The sequence below is a fragment of the Colossoma macropomum genome, unplaced genomic scaffold (assembly GCF_904425465.1).
Source record: "Colossoma macropomum unplaced genomic scaffold, Colossoma_macropomum, whole genome shotgun sequence".
Taxonomy (NCBI): domain Eukaryota; kingdom Metazoa; phylum Chordata; class Actinopteri; order Characiformes; family Serrasalmidae; genus Colossoma; species Colossoma macropomum.
Window position 1 is genome coordinate 14,369,532 of NW_023494809.1, and position 16,743 is coordinate 14,386,274.

General features: G+C 37.3%; 1 protein-coding gene across 2 annotated transcripts in view; it reads right to left on the reverse strand.

Annotated features, from left to right (window-relative positions):
• Positions 1–2,821: 2,821 nt before the first annotated feature.
• LOC118798640 (receptor activity-modifying protein 3-like) overlaps positions 2,822–16,743 on the reverse strand; it is a 51,526-nt gene continuing 37,604 nt past the window's right edge. The window contains exon 5 of one of the 2 annotated variants that reach the window (XM_036558087.1): positions 2,822–6,263. In XM_036558087.1, the coding sequence (XP_036413980.1) occupies positions 6,008–6,263 (256 nt within the window). In that variant the 3' untranslated portion in view covers positions 2,822–6,007. The remainder of the gene's footprint in view (positions 6,264–16,743) is intronic. The other variant, XM_036558089.1, reaches the window with a different exon arrangement.

Genomic DNA, 16,743 nt, shown 5'->3' on the forward strand with positions numbered 1-16,743 from the left:
TCATTTTCAGGGAGTGTCCCTCACAGCTCCACCATCCATGTGATCTTTAACTGCTTTATTAAAATGTCTTTCCGCTGTTCAGCCTACACTTTGTAAAATGCACAGGCTGTGGCACACGCTCTTTTTTGGGTGCAGTTGATTAAAAAGAAAAAAAGACTTATATAAATAAATATGGGTTTAATTTAGAAAGTTTAGAAGTTGGATTCTCATCAGTTCTTGATATAAAAAAGTACATTAATATAGAGAAGATATGAATAAGTATTTAATTGTTTAAAGGCGATTTAAATCAGAGTATAATATTAATTACTATTACCTGTCTAAATGTAACTGTAATGCTTATTCTTGTGCGTGTGTTTTCTGGCCTACTGTGGGGAGCCAGCAATGTGTTTATACATATACTCTTAACAGAACCTGCACTTAATCACTGACAGTCTAGATTGAATCACATGCAGCATCTCTTATTCACCTCCACAGTGAACCTTTGACAAAGCCTGTGCATTTTGCCATAATGTGGATGATAACACTGTGGCTGAACAAAGGAAAAATCTTTTAAAAACACATGGATGGTGATGCTGTGAGGGACATTGATTTACCCCCCTGAAACTATTGTGCACAGAATTTTAAAACAGTGCATTTTTTATTAACAAGAGGAATGTACACCAATTTGAATTTAATAAATGTCAATAGGTTTTAACTTATGTAAACTTATTTAATTAATGTAAAATAAAAAATACATTTTTATTAGTGATCTGGAATAAAGCCTTAATTACATTTTACATAAAATGAGCATATTGTAAGTACCCTACTTTACACTTACAATTTCTTGGAGGAGATATTTTGTCATGTGAACATTTGCCTCTTCTTCCTGCTGGTGCTGGATGCTCCTGCATTATCAGAGGATAATTAGTACTGCTGAACAGCACAGGGGAACTTCGTCACTATTGTAAAGCTGTTTGATAATTACAGCATTATCAGATACTGAGTATGTATCTCAAATAAGAATCAGGGGAGTCAGGTCATTGCCCACTATTGGAAGACTTTTTAGTAAAATAAAAGTTTCACTCTAAAGATCTCTGTATGATGTTTCTGAAATGATGTGGCACCATTTTTGATCCATTGCTGCTCCTGAGCTCACCACCAGTCAGAGGCAGAGAGTCGGGGTTCCAGCACTCACCAGCTGAGACTCTCGCCGGCGTCTTTCCGCAACAATTTAGTGATAGCAAGGGTGTGGCATTCCCCTGCCCACCCCAGGCACTCTGCTTGGACTTAATGAGGTCACTAGGGCAGCTATGTGGCCATGGTGGCAATAGTGAGAAAAGTCCATTGTTAGGATAGCTTAGGGTCTTTCACTATCTACCTAGCTTTTTGCCAGCACCGCTTGCTGTAGATAGACTGCCAGTCTGGGAGCTCCATTCAGATGATGCACACAGCTAATCGTACAACCCTCTGGAGAGCCTGCCTGTCAGGATGCTCTTGGTAGTGCAGGTGTAAAAATTTTTTAACATTGTGTAGAGCAGTTTAAAGTCTCTCAAGCATCTGAGATGGTAAAGACACTGACGGGCTTTGTTCACTGGGGTGTTAATGTGACAGGACCATGACAAGTCCTGCGTGAAGCTGTCCACTGGACATTGATCCTGAGGGGGCGGTAGCTCCTCTGCTGCTACTTGCTGAAGAAGTCTACGTGTGCCCTGAGCCTGTCCCCTGAGCCCCAAAGACAGCTGCGAGAGCCAGCAGAATGGTGGGGTCCCGAACCCCGAACACCGCTGAAGGATGCGATTGAGGAGGAAACCAAGCTTCTGTCTTAATTGGTTAACTAGATAGACAGGCAGACAGACAGACAGACAGACAGACAGATAGATAGATAGATAGATAGATAGATAGATAGATAGATAGATAGATAGATAGATAGATACTGAGAGTAGATTAATATAGATAGAGTTGGAGATAGATACATAGTTGTACTTGATAGATACAATTGCAGAGATAGATAGATAGACAGCAAGGTAATAAAGCATGCTGGCAAAATAACTGCTCACACTTAAATCCTGTGCATCACTTCACCCAGACACTTCCCTGTGGTAGAAGATTCAGGGCCACCAAAACCAGCACAATCAGACATACTAACAGCGTTTTTCCCAGAGCTGTAGCACTCATTAACCATAGCGGACACCTTGTACTTTAAATTTGAACTAACCCAAAAACAAACCTCCTTATTGTGTTACACTAACTCATCTGTAACATAATGCTTTTTACTTGTACAGATGTTAAATATCCTTCTGTAATATTCTGTATATAATAGTTTTGTCCACTCAGACCTGCATATAAATATTCATATCTGCATATGTTCAGATATTCATCTCTTTAGCTCCTTTCACATGACATACTCCTTGTATGTGTAACACACTTGAGGGGAAAAAAGTGTTTCCGATTCTGAATATTAACATATAGGGAATTTGGAAACTTATATTTTAGGTTACTTTGTGGACATTGTTATTACATTCTTTTTTAGACTGTTTAGTCCAATATTTGAGATGACATTAAGAAAATAACTGTAAAGTCATTTAAAATAGTGAATAAATGTATATCTTAAAGCATTGCTCTGACATAACGTCTTGGTGAGGTACATATGGTCAGGGCTGTCAGAGCCTGTACACTAAGTGAAGGATTTTTATTGATAAATTATTCATAAATCATTTTCCTGTGTTGTGACTACAAATAGCAGTGCAACAATTTCAAAAGAACAGACATATTTTCTGTTCATTTACAGTAAACAGTGACCTGTAACAGCCAATGACTTTATGAGGGACTGGAATGCACATCGAACAATGCATGCATTTCCCTCGAACTGTATCTCTCAACCTGTGCACAAAAAAGGAAAAGAATGAAAATGAAATTTTAAAATCCTTCAGTTATAACTTGGTCAACAGTTAACACAACTTTGTGACAAGGAACCATCCAACTGTTAAGCTGGTATTTTCACATAATGAATCATCAGGTTTTACTCCTCATATTTATTTAGGACTCTTTTTTGATATCACATCATTACATCATATTGTGCTGTTTATTTTCATCAAGTGAATCATGTCTGTTCCCTGTTAAAGCATTTATTTGTGAGTCTGTTGTTTTTTGTGATTGACACAATAGAGTCAGAGAGTCACTGTAACTCAGGTGCACAAAATTTCAGATCAAGCTTTAAATCAAATTTATAACTGGGTTTTAATGTTTTAAAATCATTAGACATTACATGTTTTATGTTTGGAAAAAGTAGAGAAAATGTTTACACAATGGGAAATGGTTTTACGGTATTAATTATGGTGTTAATGCTCTAACACTAATACAAACTTATGCTAATCAACCCAATACTACATTAATTATCACATCACTACATCATACAGACTTCAGAGTAATGAAACAGAGCAAAATATTCACTATACACTCATGTAGTGCTTGCAGTTCAACCCCAGAAAAGAATTTGAGCCATTTTGGTTTGGCCATTCTCCCAGCTGTTCTCTAAACTGACCATTTGTAATTGTGTCCAATCTTCTACTATACACCTAGCTACACTGTCAAGTAGAGCAATATGGGAGGCTCAGTTGATTTCACAGTCAATGAATATAATGTAGATTGTGATTTGCTACAGTTATTTGGTGTTATATTTTTTAGAAAATGCACTCCTCAGTGCATTTTCACTCCTCACTCCTCAGTGTGCAACTTTTCATGTAGTACTTCTGATCTAAAATTACCATTCTTCAGGTCAGCACAGATGAGCACATTATTATATGCAGCATTTGCATTCATCAGAAAGTTACTCATTAACATAGCATGGTAACCGACTGTCATAGTCAGGCATGAGACTGTTCAAGTTGTGTCTCTGTTTTAGGTTAAACTTGGACTCAGCTGCGTGGGATTCACTGAATAAACAGGAAGTCAATGCTTGAGGCTCTCTGCACTCAGAAAAAGAGAGATTAGAAAAACTTCCTTTGAATATCTTTGCTCTTTTCTCATGCCATGTCACAATTACCAACTGTAAGGCATTTTTAAGCAAAGATTATTATAAGATAGTAGTATAACACTGAACACTCTAACAGTTAAGCTGACCTTAGCAAGTACTGTGTTTTTGGGAAACCAGACCCTGACTGAAAGTGTTCACCACACAGCTTTACTGACGATCATAAAATACTCTGATTTATTTCAAACCCTTTCGGAGTGAACACTGATGTCCTTCTGTTTGCCGGCTACAAAAAAGCCCTCATGAATTTGATTATAGCACAGGTCTTGTAAGGCCTTAGGGGATGGCCTGTCTGAGTGTATATGTGTATGTGCCATATATCAGTTGTAAAATGAAAAGGAGAGGGGAGGAAGGCCAGTGGGGGTTGACGTCCTGTTTGGATTGCCTGCATGTTAGTGTAGGAAAAAGAAAAGTATCATGCTAGCCATATAGAGAAAAATAGAAAACGTTAAAAATAAATCTACTATAATTGTGTTAAAGACAAAAAACAAAATATCTTATTTACACACTCCAAGATATTTCAGACACATAAACACAAGGCAATTCAATAATACAGTAAAAAACAGTGAATATTATAGTATATTCAGGATGTATCCTTAATTCATATTAATAACAGAAAAGACTCTCTCATGACAAATGTCTCATATTAATGCCAATGACATTGCAGCAACAGCCACATTAATGCACATCTGAGAAAAACTGCACTCTCTACAGTCCCTGTGCCTTCTTTGGTAAAAATCATAGCCAGCCCATTTCCTCTAATTCTTTGCCTTCTCTGGGAACGAGTTTTATATCCTTCCTGGAGTCTAGCTTGAAGGACCGCTGCCTCATATGGCAGTCATTGAGGGTATGAGGCAAGACATTTCAGAATATGTCATTGTCTTCAGTTTGTATCTTTAAGCCAGTCACAATGCAAAGCCTTTCCTCATCATATAAATAATGCCTCCTGTCATATTTTATTTGTTTGTCCTAAAGTAATCATTGTGCTCACAATCCAATGCAATATACTGTTCACAATGTCCTTCCCATCACGAGCTGTAGATTTATAGCATTTCAGCTATGATTTGACTGTATTACATTTCATGCCTTTCTGCGATCTGTGACTGTGTGTTATTGCTGTTGTTTATTGTTGGTCTCGTTCTTTGTCACTGACCAATTATCTGCTGGAATCATTCAGTTTTTGTCAGTTTCCTCACATTTAATCTAACAATTCTGCTCAGATACCAGGTTCTAAATCTTGTAAAAACAATATAACACATTATATACATGACAGTCCACCTGACATATTTAAAATATTATGAACCTGGGCTTTACATGTACTTGTAATACTCTAGAGGTGTACTTTTGACAATTGTCCTAATTCTAGGATATTTACTTAAAACTTTATGTTGCAGTACAGCGCATGTTTCAATTTATCCTTACGACCCAAATATCAGCTCCTAAAATGTAAACGTTATCTACAAATTAGAGATAAAATCCTAACAATTATTTAAATTCACATCTCAAACCACAGTGGAGAACACTGGAGTCCCTCAGTAAAGCACCTACAGCGGCACAGTAAATGACAGCATCCACAAGAAATCAAACCAGGACTCATGAAGCCAAGCTTAATGTAGGAATCTCTAAAAACACACTGATGGTGGAAAGGGAGAAAAGCCTTACATGCTGCTGAAATGTCCATGTGTACTCAATATCCTTGGTAACAATATTACTGGCTTCTGTTCATAGCTCCCAAAGGCAAAGTCTCACAAAGAGCTAAAATGAGAGCTCAAACAGTGGCTCACACAGTAGTGATAGAAGGTATCCTCAAGGGAAATGTCACAAAAGTACATATTTTTGCCAATGTGTTAAACATCTTTTGCCTTCTTTAGGTCCAAAAACCAAAGAAAAGTTCTCCATTGCATTTATTAATGTCCTGATTAAAAGGAATGATAACACTCCTGTGCCAAAATGTGTTATTTGCTCATGGCCTTTCCTTATAGACCTTGGTCTTCAGTGCTAAGCCAGTATATCACTTCGCTTACTGCACCATACTACCAATGCGACCATGGCGAGTGTGAGAAAGACTGGAACAAGGATAAGGATAATGAGAGTATCTTCAGATGGATCACCCCAGACCACAGATTTCAAGGTGCAGTTGGAAAAGAATTGTTTGTGGATGTGGATAATATAGTGCTCTACAACCGGGTTGGGCCAAAAGCAGCCAATCCTCACTGCGTTGTCCTCTGTGCAGGCTGAGAAGAAGTGGTACTCACTGTAGGGAGCAAAAATATTAGGAGACAGCTTCAGAGGGACATCATATAAACTATTTTAAACTCCTCTTGCTTAAGTAAATTATTCTAATTGTCATAAACCAAGCAAAAAATAAATATATACATATACATTTGGTATTTTGTTTCACTCAGACAGACAGACAGACAGACAGAGCACCCCTGGTCAAATTACATGTTTTTGAATTTCTAAATGATAAAAAGTACACATCCTCTACAGAGAAAACACTTCTGCATACTTTAATGAACAATTGCTGTGTACTTGCTGAATTTAACACATTGGGGGAAAAAACAAAAAAGATAAAATGTGGCCTATGCAAAAGTTATCGGACATTTTATGTTTTATGTAATATTTTTGTTTTCAAACAAAACACGTAGTTTGACCAGAGGTGGAGGTTGTTGAGAGTGGGCTTTACACGTATTAGAAATACTAGTGTTATACTATGATTAATACCACTTTCATGAGAAATAATTCCCATTAACATCAGCTGTTATTCTTTTTTTTTTTTAAATATGTGAAATGTACATTCATTTAATTCAATGCTAGTCAATTTAAAGAGGTTTTGAAGCATTTGTATTTGTTCCCTTTTTGAAACTTTCACAAAATGGAAAGGCCAGCTGCCATGTTCAACTGGTGTACGAAAGTAGAAATCGACAAAAATGAAGATGTGTGTACATTATTTTGTATTTGTGGGCTTATTACCATTTTTATAAACCTCATCATTACAAGATACATTACATTACATATTTGAACCAATATCTCAACATTTAAGAGCATATTTTGCAATACAAGGACACAACTGAACATAAAAGAATCAGTAAGAGGGCCTCCTTCATCAAACATGACTGTCTGATTAATTATGATCCATAATGCACGCCACTACTAGTAATAAATACAGCTCATTCATGACCAGTGGCATCTCTACAGCCCACCAGATGTTGCTGTGGAGCAGTGCATGACATAATCAATTCAATATAACAACTAATATATACAATCTTTTTGTAACTAACATTGTTGCACGTTTATTACACATGACAATGGTAGGGCTGTCCGATACATTCCAAGTATTTTCTTGTACCCATTGTGTAAATGCCAGTAGTAGGTAGTAGGCTACCTATTTCTCCTGGCAGTCTTTGTTTGGTGAGTGTGGGGCTGGCCCATCAGCGTTCATCTAACCAAGTGAGCAGTTAAAAAACACTCTGTGCATGCTCAACATACTTTGAATAACCAGCTGTGGGGACCGATCACATTAGCCCCATGCTGAGAGCAGCCAATGAAAAATAATAAATTTACATACATCCAGATGTTTAGTAATGTTGTTTACAGTATGGGCATTGCTACGCAGCTAGCAATAATTCCTTATTAGTTGTGATAGCCACTCCTAATAGCAAGACAATATAAAGGCTCAAGTCGAAAATGTAATAAAAGTTAAATTAGACAACCTGCCATTACAGCAGAGACTAAATGTTTGGGACCACACCAGCAAAAGGATTTCAACATCATTCAGTCTGGAAAGGACAAAAACTGCTCCTTCAATCCAGAGTGGTTCAAGAAAAAAATATGGCTAACTGCGAGTGTGAAGTTAAAAACACTTTTCCGCTTTCCTTGCCTGCCCTTGCTATGTTATCACTTGAACTGATTCATGGATTGGTGGACTTTGAAAGAAAGGTTTTTGACAAGTTTGCCCAGATGAAAGACCATCATGCATCTTTCCCTTTCGAGCAGTGAACGTTACTGGTGAGTCATTCTGCATTATTACAAGACGTGTTATTCCTAATGCCTAGAAAATGTGTTTCCCTGCTCTGATATGTGGATATGCAGACCACAATGATCGTATACTGCAAGATAACATTGGATTTGTAATGCAAAGCTGTATAACAAGGTTTTGTGAGGTCTAATGTCATTATCATATTACTCATATTCTCCACTTCCACTAACTCCTGCACCAGGTTATGTTAATTTGTGATTTCCTTGATGGAGTGCATTTGGGTTTGGATCAGGTTTGTGTGTAGTTTCATTGACGAACGAGTTGGCTGCTTTTTTTGTGCCCCACCAGCCTTTCTGTGCTAGAGATGCCACTGTTCATGACTCTAATCTGTAGGTGCATAAGTTAAACATAGATATTCACAGGTTATCAATATTTTTCTTAACTTACTGGGTCTCAGTTAAACTGCACACTTGCTGTAAGCACTGGGTGTCGGAGTGTCAAGTCAAGCAAATGGGTCTTTATGGTCATTCCTCCAAATAATTTGCATACACTGGAATGAAATGGCGTTCTTCAGGCACCATGGTGCAACACACAACAGCATATACAGCTTATACATATACTTCTCATAGCATAATTCAAATACAACTCTGTTTAAAAAAAAACAAAAAAAAAAAACTGGGTTGGCGTGCAAAAGTTAAATAAAAATGGAATGTAATGATGTGCAAATCATTTAAACCATATATTTAATTGAAAGTAGTACAAAAAGAACATATCAAATGTTTAAAAAAAATGTTAAAATGTTATTTTTTGAAAAATATGTGCCCTTTTTTTATGATCAACTTTTTATTGCATTTTTCATTATGCTACAACAAGGGTGGGGAAAGGTAAGGGGTAGGGGAAGGCAGAACGATGACATACATTTTAGGAATACACACAAATCAAAAATAAAGCAAAGACAATACATAAACAACTACACAACTAAACAACAACACAATTTAATTGGAAACTAAAATTCTTAAATAGAGTCATATAAATTCTCCTAGTTTATTATTGTTGTCTGTTTTGCCTAGTTAAGCTTTGCTGTAAGATATTCCATCCGAATTATGCTGTGGGGCAATCCAAAATTGCAAGATAGTTTTCTTGGTGGCTGTAAAACCTGCCATCAGCATCCTTCATTGAATCGAAGAAAACTGAAGAGCTGAGTCATCATTTAAAAGACATAAATGTGGCGACAGTGGAATACTGAGATGAAGCACTTTAGATAATATATCTACTGTTAGATCTGCTACTTTAGAACATTCTCAGAACATAAGCATAAATGTACCATGTGCAGAGTTACAAATATTACAGGTATAACTAGAAATATGTTTCATTTGAATATATGCCCATTTTGAATTTGATGCCAGCAACACGTTTCAAAAAAGTTGGGACAGGGGCAACAAGACTAGTAAAGCCGTGTAATGCTTGTAAAAAAAAAAACAACAAAACTGATGGAATATCTCACAAATAATTAGGTTGTTTCGCAACAAGTCAATAACATGATTAGGTATAAAAAGAGCATCCCAGAGAGTCCTTCAGAAGTAAAGATGGGGAGGGATTGACTACACTGTGAAAGACTCCGCAGGAAAATAGTGCACAACTCAAAAAGAAGGATTCTCAATGTAAAATACCAAACAAATTGGGAATTTCATTATCTACGGTACATAATTTGCATTAAAGGATTCAGAGAATCCGGAGAAATCTTTGAATGCAAGAGACAAGGCCAAAAACCAATATTGACTGCCCATTATATTCAGCCCCTCAGGCAGCACTGCACTAAAAACAGAAAAGATTCTGTAGTGGAAATCACTGCATGGGCTCAGGAACACTTCCGAATACCATTGTTTATGAACACAGTTTCTCGCTGCATCCACAAATGCAAGTTAAAACTATAAGGCAAAGAAGAAACCAGAACAAACTAGAAAATTGTGCACATGGCACGGGTGATGTGCACATCTGTGAAGGCACCATAAATGCATATTGCAAATGCAAATATATACAGGTTTTGTGGCAACATATGCTATCATCCAGACAAAGTATTTTTCAGGGAAGGCCTTGCTTATTTTAGCATGACAATACCAAACAATATTCTGCACGTTTTACAACAGCATGGCTCTGTATTAAAAAAGTGCAGATGCTAAGATAGTGTGCCTGCAGTCCAGACCTGTCACCCGCTCAAAACATTTGGTGCATTATGAAACAATTATGAAACGTTATGAAAAAATATGATACAGGAGACCCTGAACTGTTGTGCAGCTGAAATCTTATATCAAGCAAGAATGAGAAAACTTTTCACTTTCAAACCTACAGCAACTGGTCTCCTCAGTTCCCAAACATTTACAGAGTATTGTTAAAAGGAGGGGTGATGCAACACAGTTGTAAACATGCCCCTGTCCCAGCTTTTTTTAAACATATTGCTGGCATCAAATTCAAAATGGTCATATATTTTTCAAAAAATGATATAATTTCTCAGTTTCAACATTTTATATGTTGTCTTTGTACTACTTTCAATTAAATATAGGGATTAAATGATTTGCACATCATTGCATTCTGTTTTTATTTATATTTTGCACAGCATCTCAACTTTTTTGGAAATAGGGCTGTATTTAAAGAACTTAAAGTACAAGCGTGATGGTAAAGGGGTGTGTAATCAGTCTATGGTGAATGTTCTAGTTTAGTCCAGGTGGACACTGGGGGCATCAGTGCATTCAGTGTGTTCACCCTGAGACAGGGGTGTTTCTCATACCAGACAATGAGATATCTGGTCAGGATGCTCTCTATTGTCCCCCTGTAGAATGTATTGAGGATGTAAGGGGAGGTATGCTCTCTTCATCCTTCACAGGACCACTGGGCTCTCTTGGCTAGTCGGGTGGTGTTGAGGATCCAGGTGAGGTCATGATGTGCACACCAGTTGTAGGAGGAGGTAGTCAGGCCCAGCAAGCTCAGCTTTCAATAAGTTGCCATGGTATGACTGTGTTGTTCTTCAAGTCTATGAGGAACATTTTAACCACTCTTGTCTCTTCTGTCCAGGTGAGTCAGACAGAGATGAATGGCAGAGGATATGGCATTCTCTGTAGACCAGTTTGGGTGATACGTGGAACTGAAATGGATCCAGTGTGGAACAAAGCCTGCTCTTTATGTGTTTCATTGCCAAAACCTTGAAGCACTTTATGATGACTGGAGTGAGCGCTATGGGTCAGAAGTCACTGAGGCAAGACACAGTAGTTTTTTTCCAGCACAGGGTGATGGTAGTTGTTTTGAAACACTCTGGGACAACTGGCTGGAGAAATGTTGAAGACTAAATATTCAGAGAAATGTTAAAAATGTCAATTAATACATCCACAAGCTGATCAGCACATCCCTGAGCACATGGCCAGGAATGTTGTCCAGGCCAGCAGTCTTCCAGGGGTTAACTTTGAAAAGGGTAGTCCTAACATCTACTGTGGATAGCTTAAGTACATGGTCAGTTGGAGGAGGTTTGGTTTTCCTTGCTGGCTGGTTGTTCTATGCTTCAAACCGAGCATAAAAATTGTTCAGTGCGTCTGGGAGCGAGGCATCACCATCACAGGCAATGTGATGTCACTCTGTAGTAAGAGAGGGTCTGGATACCCTGCCACATATGCCATGTTTCTCTAGTATCTAAAAAAGTCCCTGATAGCCAGGGACAGGTTAGCTTTGCTGAAAGCTGCCTTGTCATCTAACTTGAAAGCAGCATTCCAGATTTTCAGCAGTGCGTGCACCTCTGCAGTCATCCGCAGCTACTAGTTAGCGTGTGTGTCTTGAAAGAAGTCAAATCATCTATGCACTTGCTACTTGTCATGGATGGTGTATATTCCTTCAAATAAGTTGAATCATGATATGTAGCTGCCTCTCTGAACATATGTGCTCAAAACAGTCCTGATGTGCTGACACAGTACCCAGAGGTTTGTAAGCTGGAATTAACATAACAGAGATGTGGTCTGTGCAGCCGAGGTGGGGGTGGGGTTCAGCCTTGTTGCACATTGGTGTAAACAGTCCAATATGTTTACTCCACGAGTTGCAATATCAAGGTGCTGGTGGAATTTAGGTAGCACTGACATAAGGTTAAAATCTCCAGCGAAGATGAAAAATATATAAGTATATAAGTTGCGCAGTGTCTAAGTTACTGATGGCACCATAGAGTGAACACACTAACAAAGTACTTATTACATTTACAGGGTGGATAAACACAACTTGTTTCTGTAATTACTGATCAAAGGCAGCATTTATCAAATAAAGTTAAAAATATAGAATATACTCTACCCTACTCACTTCCTTCATGCCATATGAAGCATTTCAAAGAAAATATTTTTCCCTCCTGTTACTGTGGCCACTAAATATCATCTGAATCTTTTATGAGAAGTGTGGAACCGTTTTCATGTACTTTTCAGTTAAGAGAGTAGTTCTTAAGAGGATTTACATCACAATCAAAAGACACTCTGGACACGTCCGTCTTGAACTGTAACTTTGTATCTAATCCATAAAAAACACACACACATAGCCTTGAACTTAAAGTCCTTATGATCAGGTCTTCAGATTTCTTAATGGAAGAACTGGAAATTACTTGTCAGTCAAGCTTCACTAAGTAAAACACAGTTTAAATAAATGTCACTGCTATGGTCCCACCCTCCAAGTAACATTGTCATGTATTGTCTGAATATTGACTGCTTTCAGCCATAACAATTTTTTTTTTTTTGAAAGATCCAACAAGGGTAAAGCCATCTTGGACAATCTTTGGCTTCAAAATGTCACCAAACTTCATGTTTATCTCTAATTTGTTAATAAACAATACATGTTGTGATATACATATAGATGTAAACACCAACACACATACATTTGCTTTCAATGAGCACCTAAAACAAATTAGCCTCAATGAGCTGACTATGCAAATGATCAAAGCCTTCAATTAATCTGCATCCTGTTCCACTTACACAGTCAGTAAGATAGTCTAGTAATTCACCTAGAATTGAACAATAATGTCAGTTGCAATAACAACTGATTCTGTGTACAGTAAACTGTTTTCTCCATGCAGGAAGATATAGAGCATTTTACTAAACCAAGCTAATTTTGCTTCACTGATACATTCATTCATTATTTGAGCTCTATTAGTGAGAACTGTGCATCAAAAAGCAGGGAATAAAACAAGCTCATGTTTTATAAATAAAGATCAAAGAAACCAATTGTGGACTTCCCAAAAGTATGTCAACCACATCATTACCTTTCGTCTGTTTATAGTAGCTATGAACATACCAAATCATGAACCGTTGTACAGCTTTTGCAAAAAGCCATATGTCTACTTCAGTGTTTCTTTTTTCAGTCAAAAAGGGAACACTGCCCACTATAGAGCTAAAGAATTACATTAGTAAACATGTATATTAGTCATGTCAGCTTCATGAACATTAACTGCAATGGCCATTAATTATAATAATATGTTTATGTTTGCTACCACTTAAACTGTGCAAATCAAGTGGGATAGAGCAAAGAATAAGGAAACTGACTGCATGATAAGTTAGACTAGAGTGACCATCAGCTTAGCTTGGACTCATGTATTCATTTATACATTTCACAGTTATCTCTATGAGTATTTAAAGAGAGAAGTCAAAATAGTCATTTTTGCTATGTACTCAAGCAAAAATACATTTTTCTGTGTTCATGCATTTTATTCTATCTTATTGCTTTGACCTTTTTTGTTCTTCTTTGTGTGCATTTCCTCCATCTTAGATGAGAATAATTAATAGAGAATAATGCTTATTTATTTCTATGTAAGGCAGGAAAGAATTAAACATGAGACTTCAAAACATCTGTTTTCATGTAAAAAAACAGATTGTTGTGAAGTTGTGAAAGTATTATTGTCTCCTACACAGAAATGAAATTTATTGTCATGCCCTTTGTAATTTGAAAGGTCTGAAAAAAATAGCTTCCTTTGATGCCCACAGTATTTTCAATCTAATTTTCAGCCCCATCTGTGCACAAGGCACACTCCTAATAGCCTTTCTTAATGAGCTCCAAGGACAATCAATTGTCATTGGAATTTCTAATGGATTCAGTATTATTTATGGACATACATGCAGAAAAGAGCAGCTGGTAGGAATTTAGCTGAGTGAGTAATATTGATTAGTAATGACTATGAGGAGTATGTATCCGCATGGTCCCAGACAAAAGTGGGTAATAAAACAATATGACAACATTATTATGACAAACAATACAGATACGCACATATGACTGATACAGCAACCGCTATCTCTGCTCTCTTTTACAAGGACAAACTTCATGCAAGGAAGCTGAGCATCGACCAGACAGATTGTTGATAAGAGACGCAGAACCCACTATACAAACACATCTAGCAGGACATTATTACAACAGGTAGTACTTTTTCCTGTTATTGGTTTTGGCTGTTGCAGCAGAGTAGAGATGAAACGATATTAAAATTTCATATCACGATTATCATGACCAAAATTATCACGGTTATCAGTATTATCACGATATTGTTCAAATGTGTTGAAAAGTAAAATAAATAAATAAATAAATACTGATACACAAACTGAAACTCATTTCACCAACCTTTATATTAACACAATTAGATTTGGCAGCAATATGCACTTTTTGTTTGCATAAAGATTAAAAAAATATAGTCAATACATTTGTAGTATTACTTTTAAATAATTTTTAATACTTAATATTTAATACTTACTTTAAAGTATTTTTAATACTTGTAACACTCTGTAAACAAAAGAATAGGAAATGTATTATTATTACTGTTATTATTATTATTATTACTGTTATTACAATTATTATTATTATTATTATTATTATTATTGATTACAATAACTAGGGATTTCCCTGCATAGAGAATTAAATCTCGACCAACTCTGAGGTGGGTCTTAATGGAAAATTACTACTTCTAAGAAGTGCTGCACTCGGGGGATTTCTGTCCGAACTGCAACTGCATCATTATTGTGCTGTTGTGGCGCTGTACCCCTAATCAATACAGTGCACCAGGAAAAACAGCCAAAATCACAGAGGAATTGCGTGACCGTGCTGTGAGCTGCAGACGGTGTAGAACTCACACAGTGTGCCTTCACCTGTGGAGCTGCCTCTCTAAAAGCATTTTAAAACTAAAACATAACTTAAAATTAACATGCATCTGAGCTGTGGCAGAAACACTCTTAAAGTTTAATCTCTGAAACTCTGCTTTTCCTAAAAGCAGCACACAGCGTTTACTCGCACAAGGTCCCGTCTCAAAGCACACTATCTTCCCTATGTAGTGCACTTCGTGGATCATGAAATAGCAAATCCTTCACCCAAAGAGTGCATGAAATGTTTGACTAAGTCATCTATAATCAACATTAACAATAGGTTACAAATTCCTTATTTAAAACTCAACTGTTTGTTAATGATGATTGTGTTTGTTTGAAAAGTAGCGCACTATGTAGGGGACATTGAGTGATTTGAGACAGTGTTATTCTCTTCTCAGACAGTAAACGATGCAAGCGAGGCGAGAAAGGGGAGCTGTGCTGATTGAACTTTTGGAGCGTCTCATTCCAGAGCTTGTGTGACTTAACTCAGAGCTCATTTTGGAGACACTGCTCCACAGAAATATGTGTTAATAGCTTTAGTTTCAATTCACAGTTGATTCACCGATTGTGAACGGTACTACTAACCGTCATTAATTTTACCGCGGTTTACCGTGAAACCGGTAACCGTTTCATCTCTACAGCAGAGTTGCTGAGATTTTTAAACTATTTTATTGAGAATAGTCTGTCAGCCAAAGACAGCCAGTGGTTGTCTAATGGTCAGAGTGTCCAATCCTTGCGCTGGAGATCTACCACCTTGGAAAGTTCAGATCCAACACACCTGGATCTAATGTTCATACGCCCCTGACAGCCTTCATTACCAAGGTTATGTGTGTTTGATTACAGTTGGAGCTAAACTCTGGAGGGTGGTAGATGTCCAGAACCAGGACTGGGCACCCCGGGTATAGAGGATGACTAACACAGATTGTGCATGAAAAAAAGACAAGATAATGGGCCAGATTCATGAAACTTGGTGGTAACAGCACTACACAACACAAACTGTGCAGCATGGTAAATAAGAGCTGTTCATAAACACACCATGACGGTGATTAGCATGCTGGTGTCTTTTTAATTCAGGTATTGACAGGAGCCAATCCTGACATCAAGAATTTGATTTGCATAGGTTGGCACACTGGGGAAAATTGGGAAATTGCCCCTAGGTGTGATTGTGTATGTGTATTTATATGTCTGTCTGTCTGCCCTGCGATGGACTGGTGACCTGTCCAGGGTGTATTTTGCCTTCCGCCCAGTGACCGCTGGGATAGTCTCCAGCGTAATTTTTCACCTCTGTCCTGCTACATCAGCAGTAAGAAGATTTGTTGTATGTGTGACCAAACATGTTTGAAGACATCATAGAAAATATAATTTAATCAACAATTGCTTCTTACCAGGACAATTACCACCAGAGTGGTTCAGGCATTATTTTTTGCTGCACAGTGTTGTATTATGACTCACACCCACCATATTTAAATTATGGGAACACAACTCACATAGCGCAAGCATAAAACACGGCAGTAATCCATGTTTATGAATGAGCAAACATTCAAAGCTACCGCCACGCTATTTGCTTTTGAAAAATACAGTTTCCTACTAAAGTGAGTATTAGTCCTAGGGCAACTATGTTT